Source organism: Callorhinus ursinus, unplaced genomic scaffold (assembly GCF_003265705.2).
Source record: "Callorhinus ursinus isolate GAN/ISIS: 27379988/994484 unplaced genomic scaffold, GSC_fseal_2.0 scaffold51, whole genome shotgun sequence".
In the NCBI taxonomy this organism is placed as follows: domain Eukaryota; kingdom Metazoa; phylum Chordata; class Mammalia; order Carnivora; family Otariidae; genus Callorhinus; species Callorhinus ursinus.
Window position 1 is genome coordinate 5728649 of NW_027397113.1, and position 12981 is coordinate 5741629.

Sequence of the window (12981 nt, forward strand, 5' to 3'; positions counted from 1 at the left end):
ATGCCCGTGGAGGAGTTTGTGGCCGGCTGGATCTCCGGTGAGACGTTTTTCTTCCTTCTGTCACATCCCCCCTAGCGGTCGGTCACTGCCTGGGGACATAGAAGGAGCTGAGACCAAAGCCCTGGTGGCTCTGGAGTGCCAGACCAGCTATCCCCATGCCTCCTGGCAGTTGCCTCAGGGGCGCGGGGCGGAAGGTGCAGGTCCCTAAGCCACGCTGTCCTCACCTGCAGGGCCAAGGTGAGCCCTCTCCCAGACACACCTGCACACCTTTGCCATGAACCCCACTCTCTAGGCCCACCCTGTGGGGCTCAGAAAGCAATTTCACTGTTGACCCCAGCAGCTGTCCTGCATTCCCCTCTGGGCCTCTGCCCTACCCGGCGATGGGCTGCATGTCCTGGCGCTGAGGCCTGCTGTGTTGTGGACCCAGCCCAGCTTCTGGCTGACAGTTCTCTCAGAAGAAAGAGAGGGACAACCCCCTCCTGGGGCTGTGACCCCGCCCAAGGCTCCAGGGCCAGCACTGCTATGGAGGGCAAGATCAGAACGTGGGGAGGTGGCCTGGGGGCTGGGCTCCCCTCCCCGGGTGCCAGCAAGACTGCCCACAGGGCCCCCAGCTCCGTACCGCTGGCTGAGGGGGTAAAGCGCTGGGAGGGCAGGGCCTGGTCTGGATCAAGGCCCGATACTCAACAGCAGTCGTGCGTGGAAGGAAGGAAGGAAGGAAGGAAGGAAGGAAGGAAGGAAGGAAGGAAGCAAGGAAGGAAGGAAGGAAGGAAGGAAGGAAGGAAGGAAGGAAGCAAGGAAGGAAGGAAGGAAGGAAGGAAGCAAGGAAGGAAGGAAGCAAGGAAGGAAGGAAGGAAGGAAGGAAGGAAGCAAGGAAGGAAGGAAGGAAGGAAGGAAGGAAGCAAGCAAGGAAGGAGTCGGGCTGGCAGGCAGGAGCGCTGGAGAATCTGCCCCACGGTCCCTCAGTTGGGTAAGCAAGCAGGATGGTCAGTGCTGGACTCTGTGGGGACGCCGCGTCTGGGGCTGGCTCCTCCCTTCTGCCTGGGTGTCCTCTGCGCCCGGCCAAGGCCGTCTCCACGGTCCCCCTGTCCTCACACCTCCCTAGCCCAGCGCTCCGTGTGGAGGAGGACGCAGAGGGGCTGGCTCGAGTTTCTTTGGAGGCTGGCGGGAAGGCCTGGCCTCATTTCCTCCTGCCCGAATCCCTCTCTCCTCAGCCAGGCGCAAGGGGCCTCACTCATAGCATCTTCTTCTTCTTCTTCTTTTTTTTTTAAAAAGATTTTTATTTATTTATTGAGACAGAGAGAGAGAATGGTAGCGAGAGAGCACGAGAGGGGGGAGGGTCAGAGGGAGAAGCAGACTCCCCGCTGAGCAGGGAGCCCGACGCGGGACTCGATCCCGGGACTCCAGGATCATGCCCTGAGCCGAAGGCAGTCGCTTAACCAACTGAGCCACCCAGGCGCCCCCTCATAGCACCTTCTTATTACACAGGAGCTCTGGGCTTGGTCCTGGGACACCCTTTTGACACCGTAAAGGTGAGTCGAGGGGAGGCACCCAAGGAATGAAGGACGTCACCTGAACCAGATGTCAGGATGCCTTGAGAGCAGGGCCTGGCTGATGGGGATCTTTCCTATCAATCCTGCCCTGCTGGCATCCTGCTGGGCAGAGGGAGGAACGGGGCTGGAGCCATCCCTGCCCGTCCCTACTGGGCTGCCTGCTCTGTCCTCCTCACCAAGGTGCGGCTACAGACCCAGACCACATACCGGGGCATCATCGATTGTATGGTTAAGACTTACCGCCATGAGTCGGTGGGTGTCTTGCTTCTTTGGGGCTTTGGCATGGGAGGCATCTGGGTGGTCAGTAGCAGCTTTCTTCTCCCCGGCAGGGCTCTCTGCCCCTGGAAGAGAGGAGACCAAAGTCGGGGCCTCCTGGGGGCTGGGTGGTAGCTCAGTGCCCCAAGGAGGGACCTGAGGCTGTCCCCAGCCTCAGCCTGCCTCAGCCTCCCTTTGGCAGGGCTCAGGAGTGGTTTCCAGCCAGAGGAGACCCTGCCAGAGATGGGAAGGGCAAAGAGGAGGCCCCCTTTGCCCTAGGGTCGCCATGTCTTTCTACAGCTTCTGGGCTTTTTCAAGGGAATGAGCTTCCCCATTGCGAGCATAGCTGTGGTCAACTCCGTCCTGTTCGGGGTCTACAGCAACACGCTGCTGGCACTCATAGCGACCTCCCACCAGGAGCGGCGGGCCCAGCCACCCAGCTACACGCATGTCTTCACAGCTGGCTGCACTGGAGGGTTCGTGCAGGTGAGGGGGAGGTGTGGGGGCATGCGTACACAGGTGCTATCAAGCACACACACACAGACCTCTGGAGGGGTCTGCCAGCCTCAGTGCTGTCCCGGGTCGGCGGGGGGGGATCCTACTGCCCTGGAAAACCGATAGCCCTGCCAGAGCCCCGAGCCCAGCCCCTCCAGTCCCGGTGTGGTCCTGGCATCTCTCCAGCCCACGCCCTGCTCAGCTCCTTTGCCTGCAGCCTCACCAGGCCCCAGTCCACAGATCTCGCTGGGAGAGACCCAGGGTATTAATCATTAAATAGCTCCCATCATTTAGTTTTGGTCTTTGTTCTCAGCACTCAAGTATCTGGCTTTTGATTGGTGGGGTGGAGGAAAGAGGGGCCTCCAGGCACCAGGGGGAGCCCCAGCTGATTGAGGGGCACGAGCATAGAGGCAGAGGGGCCCGTGTCTGGCTTCACCCCACACCCCAGCCAGGTGCCTGAGGTCACCCTCTATTTGGCACCTGCCCTGATGCCCCTAACACACTTTCTGGGGCAGAGAGCAAGGACAAAAGACAGAATCAGGTGGCTCACTCCAGTGAATTAATGATTCATGAGGCCCCCAAAAGGTCCTGGCTTTTCTTCTGCCCCTTCTTGTACAGGGCACACGCTCGCATATTTCCCAAGCCCTGAGACCTGCACCCCACCAAAACGAGGAAGCAAACTGAGACTCCATGCTAGTGGCCGGCCCAGCCAGGCCCAGCTCCTAAGTCACCCTCCCCTCCAGCTCATTGCAAAGCCGAACAGATAGCAGAAGTGGGGACTGGGCTCAAGGACCAACAGGAACCCGGTTTGCCATCAAGCCCATGGATTTGGCTTAACAGGTCTGGGAGCGGAAGTTGTGTTTTAGTGTGGAGATGCGGCGGAAGAGGCAGGATGTGACTCTGGCCAGCCCACGGCAGGGAATGACCACCTGTGAGGTGCACAGAAGTTGCTTTTGGCTCAGAAAGGCTGACGCTGTCAAACACTGGCAGTGTGTGCCATCCCCACAGCGCCCACGGGCAGGATGGGGAGCCGAGGGGCCCTAACCTGCCCCTGCTAGCCACCCTATCTTTGGCTCAGCCATTTCCTCACCGTCGGGAGCCCTGGGCTCAGGGTCACGTCCCCTGGAGAAGCCCTGAGCTTGGCGCTGCCCACAGGCTCTGAAGGATGACATCAGGATCCCGCCTTATAGGGAGGAAGCCCAGCGCACCATCCTTCCAGCAGGGGAGGAAGCAAGCAAAGTTGGCCCGCCGCCCTGGGAACATCATCGCCAGAGCCAGCTTCCAGGGCTGAGGGACTAGGCTCGTGTACTTTCCGCCAAAGAAACAAAATCCACAGAAACCCCTCGCAACACGCTAACCTCAGCCTGACCTCAATTCTCATCTGAACTCTAACAGCTGACCTTGACCTTAGTGCCTCGTGACCCTCACATTAGCCCCTGGCCCCAGCTTCCCTCCGCCCCCACCCAGAACCACCCTCAGTTCTAATACTACCCCAATTGTTTGTCCCTTCTACCTCAGCCGGGTGATAAGAGTCCTGGGACACAGATCCCACCATCGCCCACCTTCTGTTGGGATCCTAGTAGGTGGGGGTTTGCGGGAGGCAGGAAAGGCTGGCCCAGCGCTTGACCCCCTCAGGGGCCTCTGAGAGGTGCCTCGCAGGAAGTAGGGGGAGCGAGACTCTGAAGTTGAGTCCCCAACAGGACTGAGGTGACCTCCTTCACTGTGGGGAGGGGTCAGACCTGTCTCACGGGCAGAGACTGAATCCTTTCTTCAGAGGTCACTGCAGGTGCCTGCTCACCCCTGGCTTCTGGGGGCTAGAACCTACCGCCACTCTTGGAGAAACAATGCGGGATTGTTTCTGAGCTCCTTGCACGGGCCAGGCAAGTTCGGTGCTGTTGCCCAGAGAGACGGGCAGTGCCGCCGGCCATCAGGGGCCGATGCTAAGGGCAGCGGTCTGGCCTGTGCTCAGCCCTGCGGGCAGCGGGAGTGGCGAGGCCCCGCGGGCAGATGCGGCCCTCTCTGCCCGCCACCTTCCTCTTGTTAGGGTGGGCCGCCGTTCTCGCCCGGAGCCCCACCCAGGCTCTCCGTGCTTCCTTCCCTACAGGTCTACTGCTTGGCCCCTTTTGACCTCATCAAAGTTCGGCTACAAAACCCGACGGAGCCGAGGGCGCGGCCGGGCAGCCCCCCGCCCCGGTACCGGGGGGCCTGTGCACTGCGCAGTCTCCATCTGCCAGGAGGAGGGGCCCCGGGGTCTCTTCCGGGGAGCCTGGGCCCTGACGCTGAGGGTCACCCCCACGCTGGGCATCTGTTTTGTCACCTGTGAGTGGCTCTGCCGCCAGTCCACGCCGGACGGCCAGAACCCCAGTAAGTTGGGGATGCGTGAGCGGGTGGGGGGACAGAGAGCAGTGGGGGAGGGGAGCTAGCCCTTGCCCTGGAGGTTGGGGGAGGGACCCTAGGGATGGGGTGGGGGCTCTCTGCTCCTCGGTCTGACACCCGCCTGGGCTTCCTGTGCCCCGGGCTTAGCCACAGTGCTGGTGGCAGGGGGCTTCGCAGGCATCGTCTCCTGGGCCGTGGCCACCCCCTTGGACGTGATCAAGTCCTGGATGCAGATGGCCGGGCTGAAGCACAGGGTGTACCGGGGGCTGCTGGACTGCATGGCAAGCAGTGTCCGGCAGGAAGGACTGGGGGTCTTCTTCCGGGGGCTTATGATCAACAGCGCCCGCGCCTTTCCTGTCAACGCTATCACCTTCCTCAGCTACGAGTACCTCCTGCGCTGGTGGGGATGAGCGTGGCCAGGTGGTGCCCGCAGCTCCCCCGCCAGACCCCCGCCCGACCGCCCAGCTGGGAGGCCAAGGGGAAAGCACCAGCTTGCCATTCCCATTCGAGAGGCCCGGCCCTTCCTTATGGGCACGCAGATGTGGGGGGCAGGAGGCCCGGGGTCCTGGCCTCGGGAACACAGGGCTGGCTTCAGCCTCCCAGCAGCACTCAGTCTTGGCACCTGTGCTCCCCAAGTCTGTGAGACACACTCACGGCCCCTGGTGCTGGTGACATTCTGGCCTCCACCCGTGACTTCACCCCTCAGCGCTCTCAGGGCCTGCCCTCCTGGGTGCTAGCCACCCCCTGGATTCCAGCAACGGTCCTCACTGCCCCCCACCTTGCCTCCTTCCAAACTGCTCCCGGCACGACCCCGCTGGAGAGCAGCCTTCTGTCTCCTGCTGGTCCAGAATCCTTCAGTGGCTCCCTTGGCCTGTGGGAAGAAGCCCCACCTCCCCCACCTCCTGGGCGCTCTCCTCCCTGGGGGCTTGGGCAGCACGGCCCTGCGTGCTGGGCTGAGCACAGGCTGGGCTGTTCTTCATTCCCTCCTGCCCAGCAGAGGGCGGCACCCCCAGGGTGACTCCATCACCCCTTGGCTAAGCCGGCTCCTCGGCCCAGGCTGAGCACTGTCCCCGGAGTCGTTCCCGGCAGGCAAGGGAGTCCCCTTGGTCCCCCACTGGCTGCGGGGTTTTCATACCACCCCCCAATCCCCACCCCGCCCCTTCCCTCCCACATCCCCCACATGTGTCCTTGATCACAGCCCCCCCCCGCCCCTTCCCTCCCACATCCCCCACATGTGTCCTTGATCACAGCCCCCCCCCCCCCCTTCCCTCCCACATCCCCCACATGTGTCCTTGATCACAGCCCCCCCCGCCCCCTTCCCTCCCACATCCCCCACATGTGTCCTTGATCACAGCCCCGCCCCCCCCGTGCTTTGCCACAGTTGTTGATTCACTTCTCAACCTAGCCCCGTGACACAGGGAGCTCCTTGAGGTCAGGGATCAGACTTCTGATCTGCTCCCCCGCTCCAGCCACCACACCTGCTTCCTTGGTCCTGTCCTCCCATCTTTCCACTGAGAGGTTTGGCCTGCCCGGCCCCCCTCGGAGTCTCCCGGAGCGGTTCTAGAAGTCGGGGGCCACTCCCCCCGGGGGTGTGCCCCGGCCCACCCTCACTGATGGTCATGGGCCTTGTTTTCTTTGCCCACCCCAATTGCTAAGTGGCAATTTCAAGCTGGCTAAGAAGCTTTACTTAATTGGCAATAAAGCTGAGCTGAGTTTGTACCCACTAATGTCCCGACCTGGTCTGAGAGCAACCTGGGGCTACCTCGTGGTGACCCGAATGCCCGGAATTCTTGCCATTTACTGGGGGGTTCCTCTAAAAACCATCACAACAGGGGCACCTGGCCGGCTCCTTCGGTGGAGCAGCCGGGCAGCCCCCCGCCCCGGTACTGGGGGCCTGTGCACTGCGCAGTCTCCATCTGCCAGGAGGAGGGGCCCTGGGGTCTCTTCCGGGGAGAGATGATCTCAAGGTTGTAAGTTCGAGCCCCACGTTGGGTGCAGAGATTACTTAAAAAAATAAAATCTTAAAACAACAACAACAACAAAAGCCATCACCATATTATCACAGTTTATAACGTTACAGCTATTTTCACAGCCTCAGCTCAGAGACAGGGTTTACCTTGTCCAAGGTCACACAGCCAGAATACCACACATTCTGGACACATCTGAGCCTCCAGCTCCCAGAGCACAGTTACTCAGCTGCTCTGCTCTACCTGGGGCCTGAGACAGTCTCCCACCAAAGTTCAAACATAGCCGCCCCAGCCAAGGATATTTTTTAAAACCATGTGTTTTGGGGCGCCTGGGTGGCTCAGTCATTAAGCGTCTACCTTCGGCTCGGGTCATGATCCCAGGGTCCTGGGATCGAGCCCCGCATCGGGCTCCCTGCTCGGCGGGAGGCCTGCTTCTCCCTCTCCCACTCCCCCTGCTTGTGTTCCCTCTCTCGCTGTGTCTTTCTCTGTCAAATAAATAAATAAAATCTTTAAAAAAAAAATAAAAGCCACGTGTTTTTATATCAGAAAGGTCTCATAATACTCATGTTAAATTCCTCAGGAAATTAACATGTTGTTAGAGGTCATCATTCTTTTTGAGAGCTCACTGAGATCGAAGGAATTCCTAAGAACCAAACAGCAAATGCACCTGCTTTGAGGCTGACAATGGGGCTGGTGTCTGAGCCTTGCCCATAGGGAGCCTGTGACTTGGCCAAACGTGAAAAACATCGCGCTGGTTTTCGTGCTGTCAAACGTGACACTTATTTTTATAGCAGTGATCACAGTAGGAGAAATTACAGGAAGCTAACTGATATGGACTCCACGCGAGCCGGATAGGGAGAAATGACACACCGTGGGACGATTCTGGCTTAAATCCCTTCTTCCAGACTCACTAAACAGCTGAGCCAGGGGGATGCACTTTGCGAATGTGACTTCATTGGTGTTTCCAGCCTGACCACTGCTGGCTGTCTCTTGAGCCTCCCAAAAGGGCCTCGCGTTCCCCCGCAGCCTGCTTCTGCTGAAGTCAGTGCTCTGTGACCCAGGAATGTCCTCAGGCCAGAGGTCTCAGAGAAGCTCCCCTCCTCCCACATCAAAGGAGTCCCCAGGTCCTGCTAACCCTGCTCCCAAAGTTTTCTAAGACTCACTCCCTCTTTCTCAGTCCTAAAGCCACAGCCCTGGTCCTGTCCTGATTCTGGACAAATAACTCAACTTTTTCCTACTCTCCTTGTCCCCCTTGATGGCTTTCCATTACTCTGAGGAATCAGGGCAAGCTCCTTCTACAACCTTCATGGCCCTCGGACATTCCTCTTCTCTTGGTTCCTTAAACAACCATGTTCCCTCTCACCACAGGCCATTTGCATGTACAGTTCTCACTGCCTGTGCACCTCCCACTCATCCTTCTGCTGTCATCACCACTTCCTTAGGGAAGCTCTCCTTAGCCCCTCTGTCTAGGTCAAGTTCCTTTGGCTTATGCCAGTGGTTTAGAATCACCTGGGAGGCTTGTTCAAATACAGATTACTGGGTCCCATGCTGGGGTTTCTGAAGCAGTAGGTTTGAGGAAACTCCAAGAATCTGTGCTTTCCTAGGTTCCTACTGATGCTGCCGGTGTGGGCCGCAGTTTGAGAACCACTAGCTTGTGCTCTCACGTAATCCCCACTTCATCTGGAATCACAGGCTTTTCTGTGTGTGATTCCTTTATGGTAATTGTCTTTCCTCTAAGCTATGAACTCCGTGAGGCAGAGACCTTGTCTGTTTTTGTTTATCATCAAAACACTAGCGGGTACACAGAGTTGCTCAATGAAGAGCTTTGAACAAATGAATGAATGAGTAAATGAAAGAAGGAAAACCGGTCTTCCGGACATCCCCTCTGGCAGGCTGGTGCTCTAGGCTTTACCTAGAGCCCTGCTACTACAAGGCAGCGACATTCCAGATCTGTTATTACAAATGCGATCTTAAAACCATTGCTAACTTTTCAAGAAGTAAGGGAACTTCCCAAGCGCCCCTTCAAAACAAGGAAGTACATCTCGGCTCCTTCCAGTTTGGCTATTGCGGACATTGCTGCTGGGAACCTAAGGAACAGTATGGAGGACGCTAGGAGAAGGAAGGGAAAAATGAAGCGGGGGGGATCGGAGGGGGACCAACCATGAGAGACGATGGACTCCGAGAAACCAACTGAGGGTTCTAGAGAGGAGGGGGTGGAGGGACGGGTTAGCCCGGTGATGGGGATTAAGGAGGGTACGTACTGCGTGGAGCACTGGGTGTTACACGCCAACAATGAATCGTGGATCACCGCATCAAAAACTAATGATGTACTGTATGGTGACTAACATAACATCATAAAATTAAATTAAATTAAAAAAAATTTCCTCAGATGAAAAAAAAAAACCAAAAACCCAAGGAAGTAAGTGCAAATTGGGGTGTTGGAATTGGAGCTGCCCCTAGGGCTCACACTAATGCTGAGACCTGGGAGGTTAAAGAACTTCACAGAGCTGAAGACTAGACTTTGAGTCCACCACACACATGGGACATGAACCCAAGACTCAAAAACCAAGATCCTGGAAAGGCATACACCTTTAGTGAAAGCGTAAACCGGCAAACGTCCACCCACCCACCAAAAAGGGTATTTACAAAGAAACCCTACCACTCCCTCGTGGTGGACGGAAGTTAAGAATAAGAGTCTCCTCTGTGAACCAGGAACTGCGTGCCTAACTCACGGCACTTCAGGTCTGGAACATCTCTCCGGGAGAAATTTAATTTATCACGGCAGTAGCGCCCTCTCGTGCCTGGTAGGAGTAATCACACATCTTTTGATGCCTAAATCAGATCTTCCGGTGTTCCAGAGGTGAAAAATAAAAAATAAACTAATAAAATATCTTAAAAAATTATTCCCACAGCCGGAAATTAAGAGACACACAAAGAAAAAAAGCCACCATGAGTTAAAGCATCAGCAGAAACAAAAAGCAACAGAGAACCCTTCCTTGGGACCCAGAGGTGCTTCCTTACCATTCGCGACTCAGCCCAAAGGCCTTCTACCTAACTCCCCCCTCCCGGCCTGTCTCGAGGGCATCGTTATTTTATTCTCGTCTTGGCACTGATTGCCATCTAAGATGACCCATGTTTATTGGTTTACTTGTCTCTTCTTTATCTCCCTCTACCAGAAAGAAAGGGCTTGGAGAGGAGGGATCCTTTCTGTCTTGTTCTCTACGAGCTGCAGGGTCCTGGAACAGGGCCCGACCCACAAACAGAAAGGTCAGTAAATACTGCTTGAATGAGCCAACAAAGTCTCCTGCAAACAGGCAAAGCATGATATAGGACAGCAGTGCACGAAAGGAAGGGGTTCCTTGTGGCTTTAAAAGAAAAGCTCTGGGGGCGCCTGGGGGCTCAGTCGTTAAACTTCTGCATTCGGCTCAGGTCATGGTCCCAGGGTCCTGGGATCGAGCCCCGTGTCAGGCTCCACACTCAGCAGGGAGTCTGCTTAAGACTCTCCTCGCCCTCTGCCCCTCCCCCCGCTCGTGTGGCTGCCCTAGGCGCCGAGTCCTGGACCGCAGTACCCTCCAGAAAGCCGCACCACACTGGCTTGTGATGGCCTATTGCCTTTTAGGCCACAGGAGGATTTTGGCCTGAGCTGGACTCCTCACCAGCCCAGGTCTGTCTGTGTCCATGGCCCATGGCCTTTCCGGGTAAATCCATCCTCTTCAAGTCCTACTCCCGATCTGGCTCAGGCTGCCCATCTCTCACCTGGACCACTTGGCCTCTTTCTGCCGGTAGCTCTCACATCTTTGTGATGTGAGCTCTCACCCTCCGTGTCTCGGTCGTTCTAGGACCCCCACGAATGACCTTCCCCATCCTGACTGAGACCCTCAGAGCTAAACAGCCCTCCTGCTCCCCAGGCCTCCCCGTGCGCTCTGGAGGGACCACCTGCTTCCCCCACCATGCTGTGCTCCTTCCCTCCGTCGGCCCCTGCGCCTGGACTGTCCTTTCCTCTCTGCCCGCTGTCCTTCGAGATGCAGCTGGAAGCGCACCCCCGCCAGGAGTCTCCCCAGGCTCTGCGGGGCCACGGCACTTTGCACGCACCTGGGTGAGAGCCTTGAATCACGCCGGGCTGTCACTGTTTGCAAGGTCCTGCCCAGTGGGGATGCCATGTTTGCCACCTCACCACGCAGGAGGCTTGCGGAAGAGATGCTGTGAAATGATCAGATGAACAAATGACTCTTCCAAGTTCTGGCTCCTTTTGGTTTCTCTGGACTGTCCCTAGCCTGGGCCCCCTCCTTCCTAACACCACTGCGCAGCCGCGACCTGAGAGCAGAGTCCTAGAGCCGCGGAATGTCCCAGGGCGGTACTCGGGATCTGACTGTCGGTGGGTAAGGAGTCCCCATTCCCTGGGAGCCCTTGCTGCCGGAATTCTGGAAGAGGGGGAGTCCTGCTGGTCATCTGCCCAGACAGCTGCGCTGCGGCAAGCCTCGGCAGCCAATTTAAAGAATCTGAGTTGAAAGTGTTCGCCCTCCTCCCAGGAAATTAACACCCTGACCTCTTTTCTGATTAAAAACTTTATTTCCAGAAGCAGAACTGTTTCAAACACAGAGTTCGAGGGATCGGCCTGTCTGTAAAGCCCCAATTCCACCTTCCCAAGTCCCAGCCTCCCTAGAGGTTTGGAAACTCCGCGCTAGCTCGCGCCCCATCTTTAGACCCCTCTTCGCAAGGCTTGGACAACTTTCTCTCAGAGCTTAGCCTGGGTCTCCTAGCTTGTCTCCCTTCTACACCTTTCACAAGAGCTCCATTTCCACGGGAAAGAGGCCAGCCTCCAGTCGGCCTCCCTCGAGAGGGCGTTTCCATGGGAAACAGGAGAGGAGAGGCGCTGGCGAGCGGGAGCAGCAAGCGGCCCTTTACAGGCAGCAGAGCCTCTCCACCTCCTCTTCACAGGCGTAGAATTTTTCAAATAGCTCAGGGGAGGTGCTGTTGCACTCCAGCCACCTTCTCAGCGTGCCCAGAGCCCGGAGGGCATCGGCTTTGGTGGGCGGGGGCTGGAAGCCGTCCTCTAGGGTCCCCTGCCCGTCCTCAGAGCCCATCTCCTCTTTGCACGCTCCAAACGCGGGCTCCTCGCCCTCCAGGTCCACAAAGCGGGCAAACTCCTGGAGGCTCAGACCGCTGGGGACTGGCGGCATCTGGGAGGCTTCGTCCGGGCACAGGGGCATCTTGCAGGGAGCCAGCCCTTCCTGAACAAAGCTGCTGACAATGAGCTGGGGGGGCACCTTGGCCCAGGCCGCCGCCGCCATGTGCAGAGCATCGAGCACCGTGATGCCCGCCCCCGCCTCGGCCAGCGAGATGCCGGCCCTCTTGCTCTGGACGGCGGCCAGCTTGCCCAGCAGACGGTGCCGGTAATGGGTCTTAAAGGCCCGGACCACGGAGCCGGGCAGGGCTGGCGTGCTGCCGGCAGCGGCGGCGGCGGCGGCAGACAGAGGCAGGAGCCTCACGTGGCAGAGTCCGGGCAGGCTTGCCAGCTCCTCGAGCACCCGGGCGGCCAGCAGCAGGGTGACCTGCCGGCCCTGCTGGCCCATGTCCCGGTCAAACTGCGCCAGCCACTCGGACCAGGGGATGCCCAGGTCAGGATGGTAGGAGGCAGGCAGAGCCTCGCTGCTGACTCCGAAGAAGCACCTGGGCGCGGCCCGGAGCCCGCTGACCAGCACCCGCCGCTTCTCTGTGCCTCTGCTGTTGGCACACAGCAGCACCCGCACGCGATCACAGGCACCCCCCCTGCCGGGCACGGCCCGGTACAGCAGAGGCACTTCGGCACAGCCGAAAACGTCCTCTGGGGAGAAGTCTTCAAGAGAAAGAGGAGGCTGGGCCCGGGACGTGGGGCCCGGGGGAGGTGGCTCAGGGGGGAAGGGGGCGGCCAGTACATGGCGGGCCCCGAAGCCTACATTATTACGGCGCTTCCAGCGGACCAGCCAGCCGATGCTGGGTACAAAATCCTGGCCCATGATGTCGGCCAGTTCCTTGGCTTTGTGGAGCAGCATGGGCCCCGTGACGTCCCAGGCCTTGGCCCGGGCAATGTGGTACCAGCAGAGCAGGGCCTCGTCAATCCCGCTGTACTTGGACTCCCGCTTGCGCTTGCGCTCCCGGTTGGCGGTGCCGCTGCACCAGTCCGCCAGCAGCTTCTCCTTATTCTTGCAGATGCGCGAGATCTGGGGCTGGGAGACTTGGAAGCGCCGGGCCACCTCCGACTGGGACATCTTGGACTCGTCCAGGAGTTCCAGCACCTGGATCTTCTCGGCCAGGGACAGGGCGTGAAGTTTCTTCTTGCTGCTCAGCTCCATGGCCTC

The 12981-nt window shown here is 58.5% G+C and overlaps 2 protein-coding genes across 2 annotated transcripts; one reads left to right on the top strand and one right to left on the bottom strand.

The window, feature by feature from the left end:
• On the top strand, positions 1-5437 carry SLC25A45 (solute carrier family 25 member 45). The gene is given in 7 exon segments (XM_073883316.1): positions 1-37; positions 1486-1529; positions 1731-1802; positions 2106-2291; positions 4405-4500; positions 4502-4664; positions 4824-5437. Coding segments are annotated over 7 exon segments (861 nt in total). The 3' UTR covers positions 5087-5437.
• A 5717-nt stretch (positions 5438-11154) lies between these two features.
• Positions 11155-12981, bottom strand: TIGD3 (tigger transposable element derived 3). Its single transcript, XM_025879350.2, has one exon. It carries the CDS (start codon positions 12973-12975, stop codon positions 11545-11547), a length of 1431 nt encoding a protein of 476 aa, XP_025735135.1. The 5' UTR covers positions 12976-12981; the 3' UTR covers positions 11155-11544.

Bases quoted from the DNA above. Each gene is read 5' to 3' on its own strand.
- TIGD3 (XM_025879350.2), bottom strand. From the start codon at position 12,975: ATGGAGCTGAGCAGCAAGAAGAAACTTCACGCCCTGTCCCTGGCCGAG.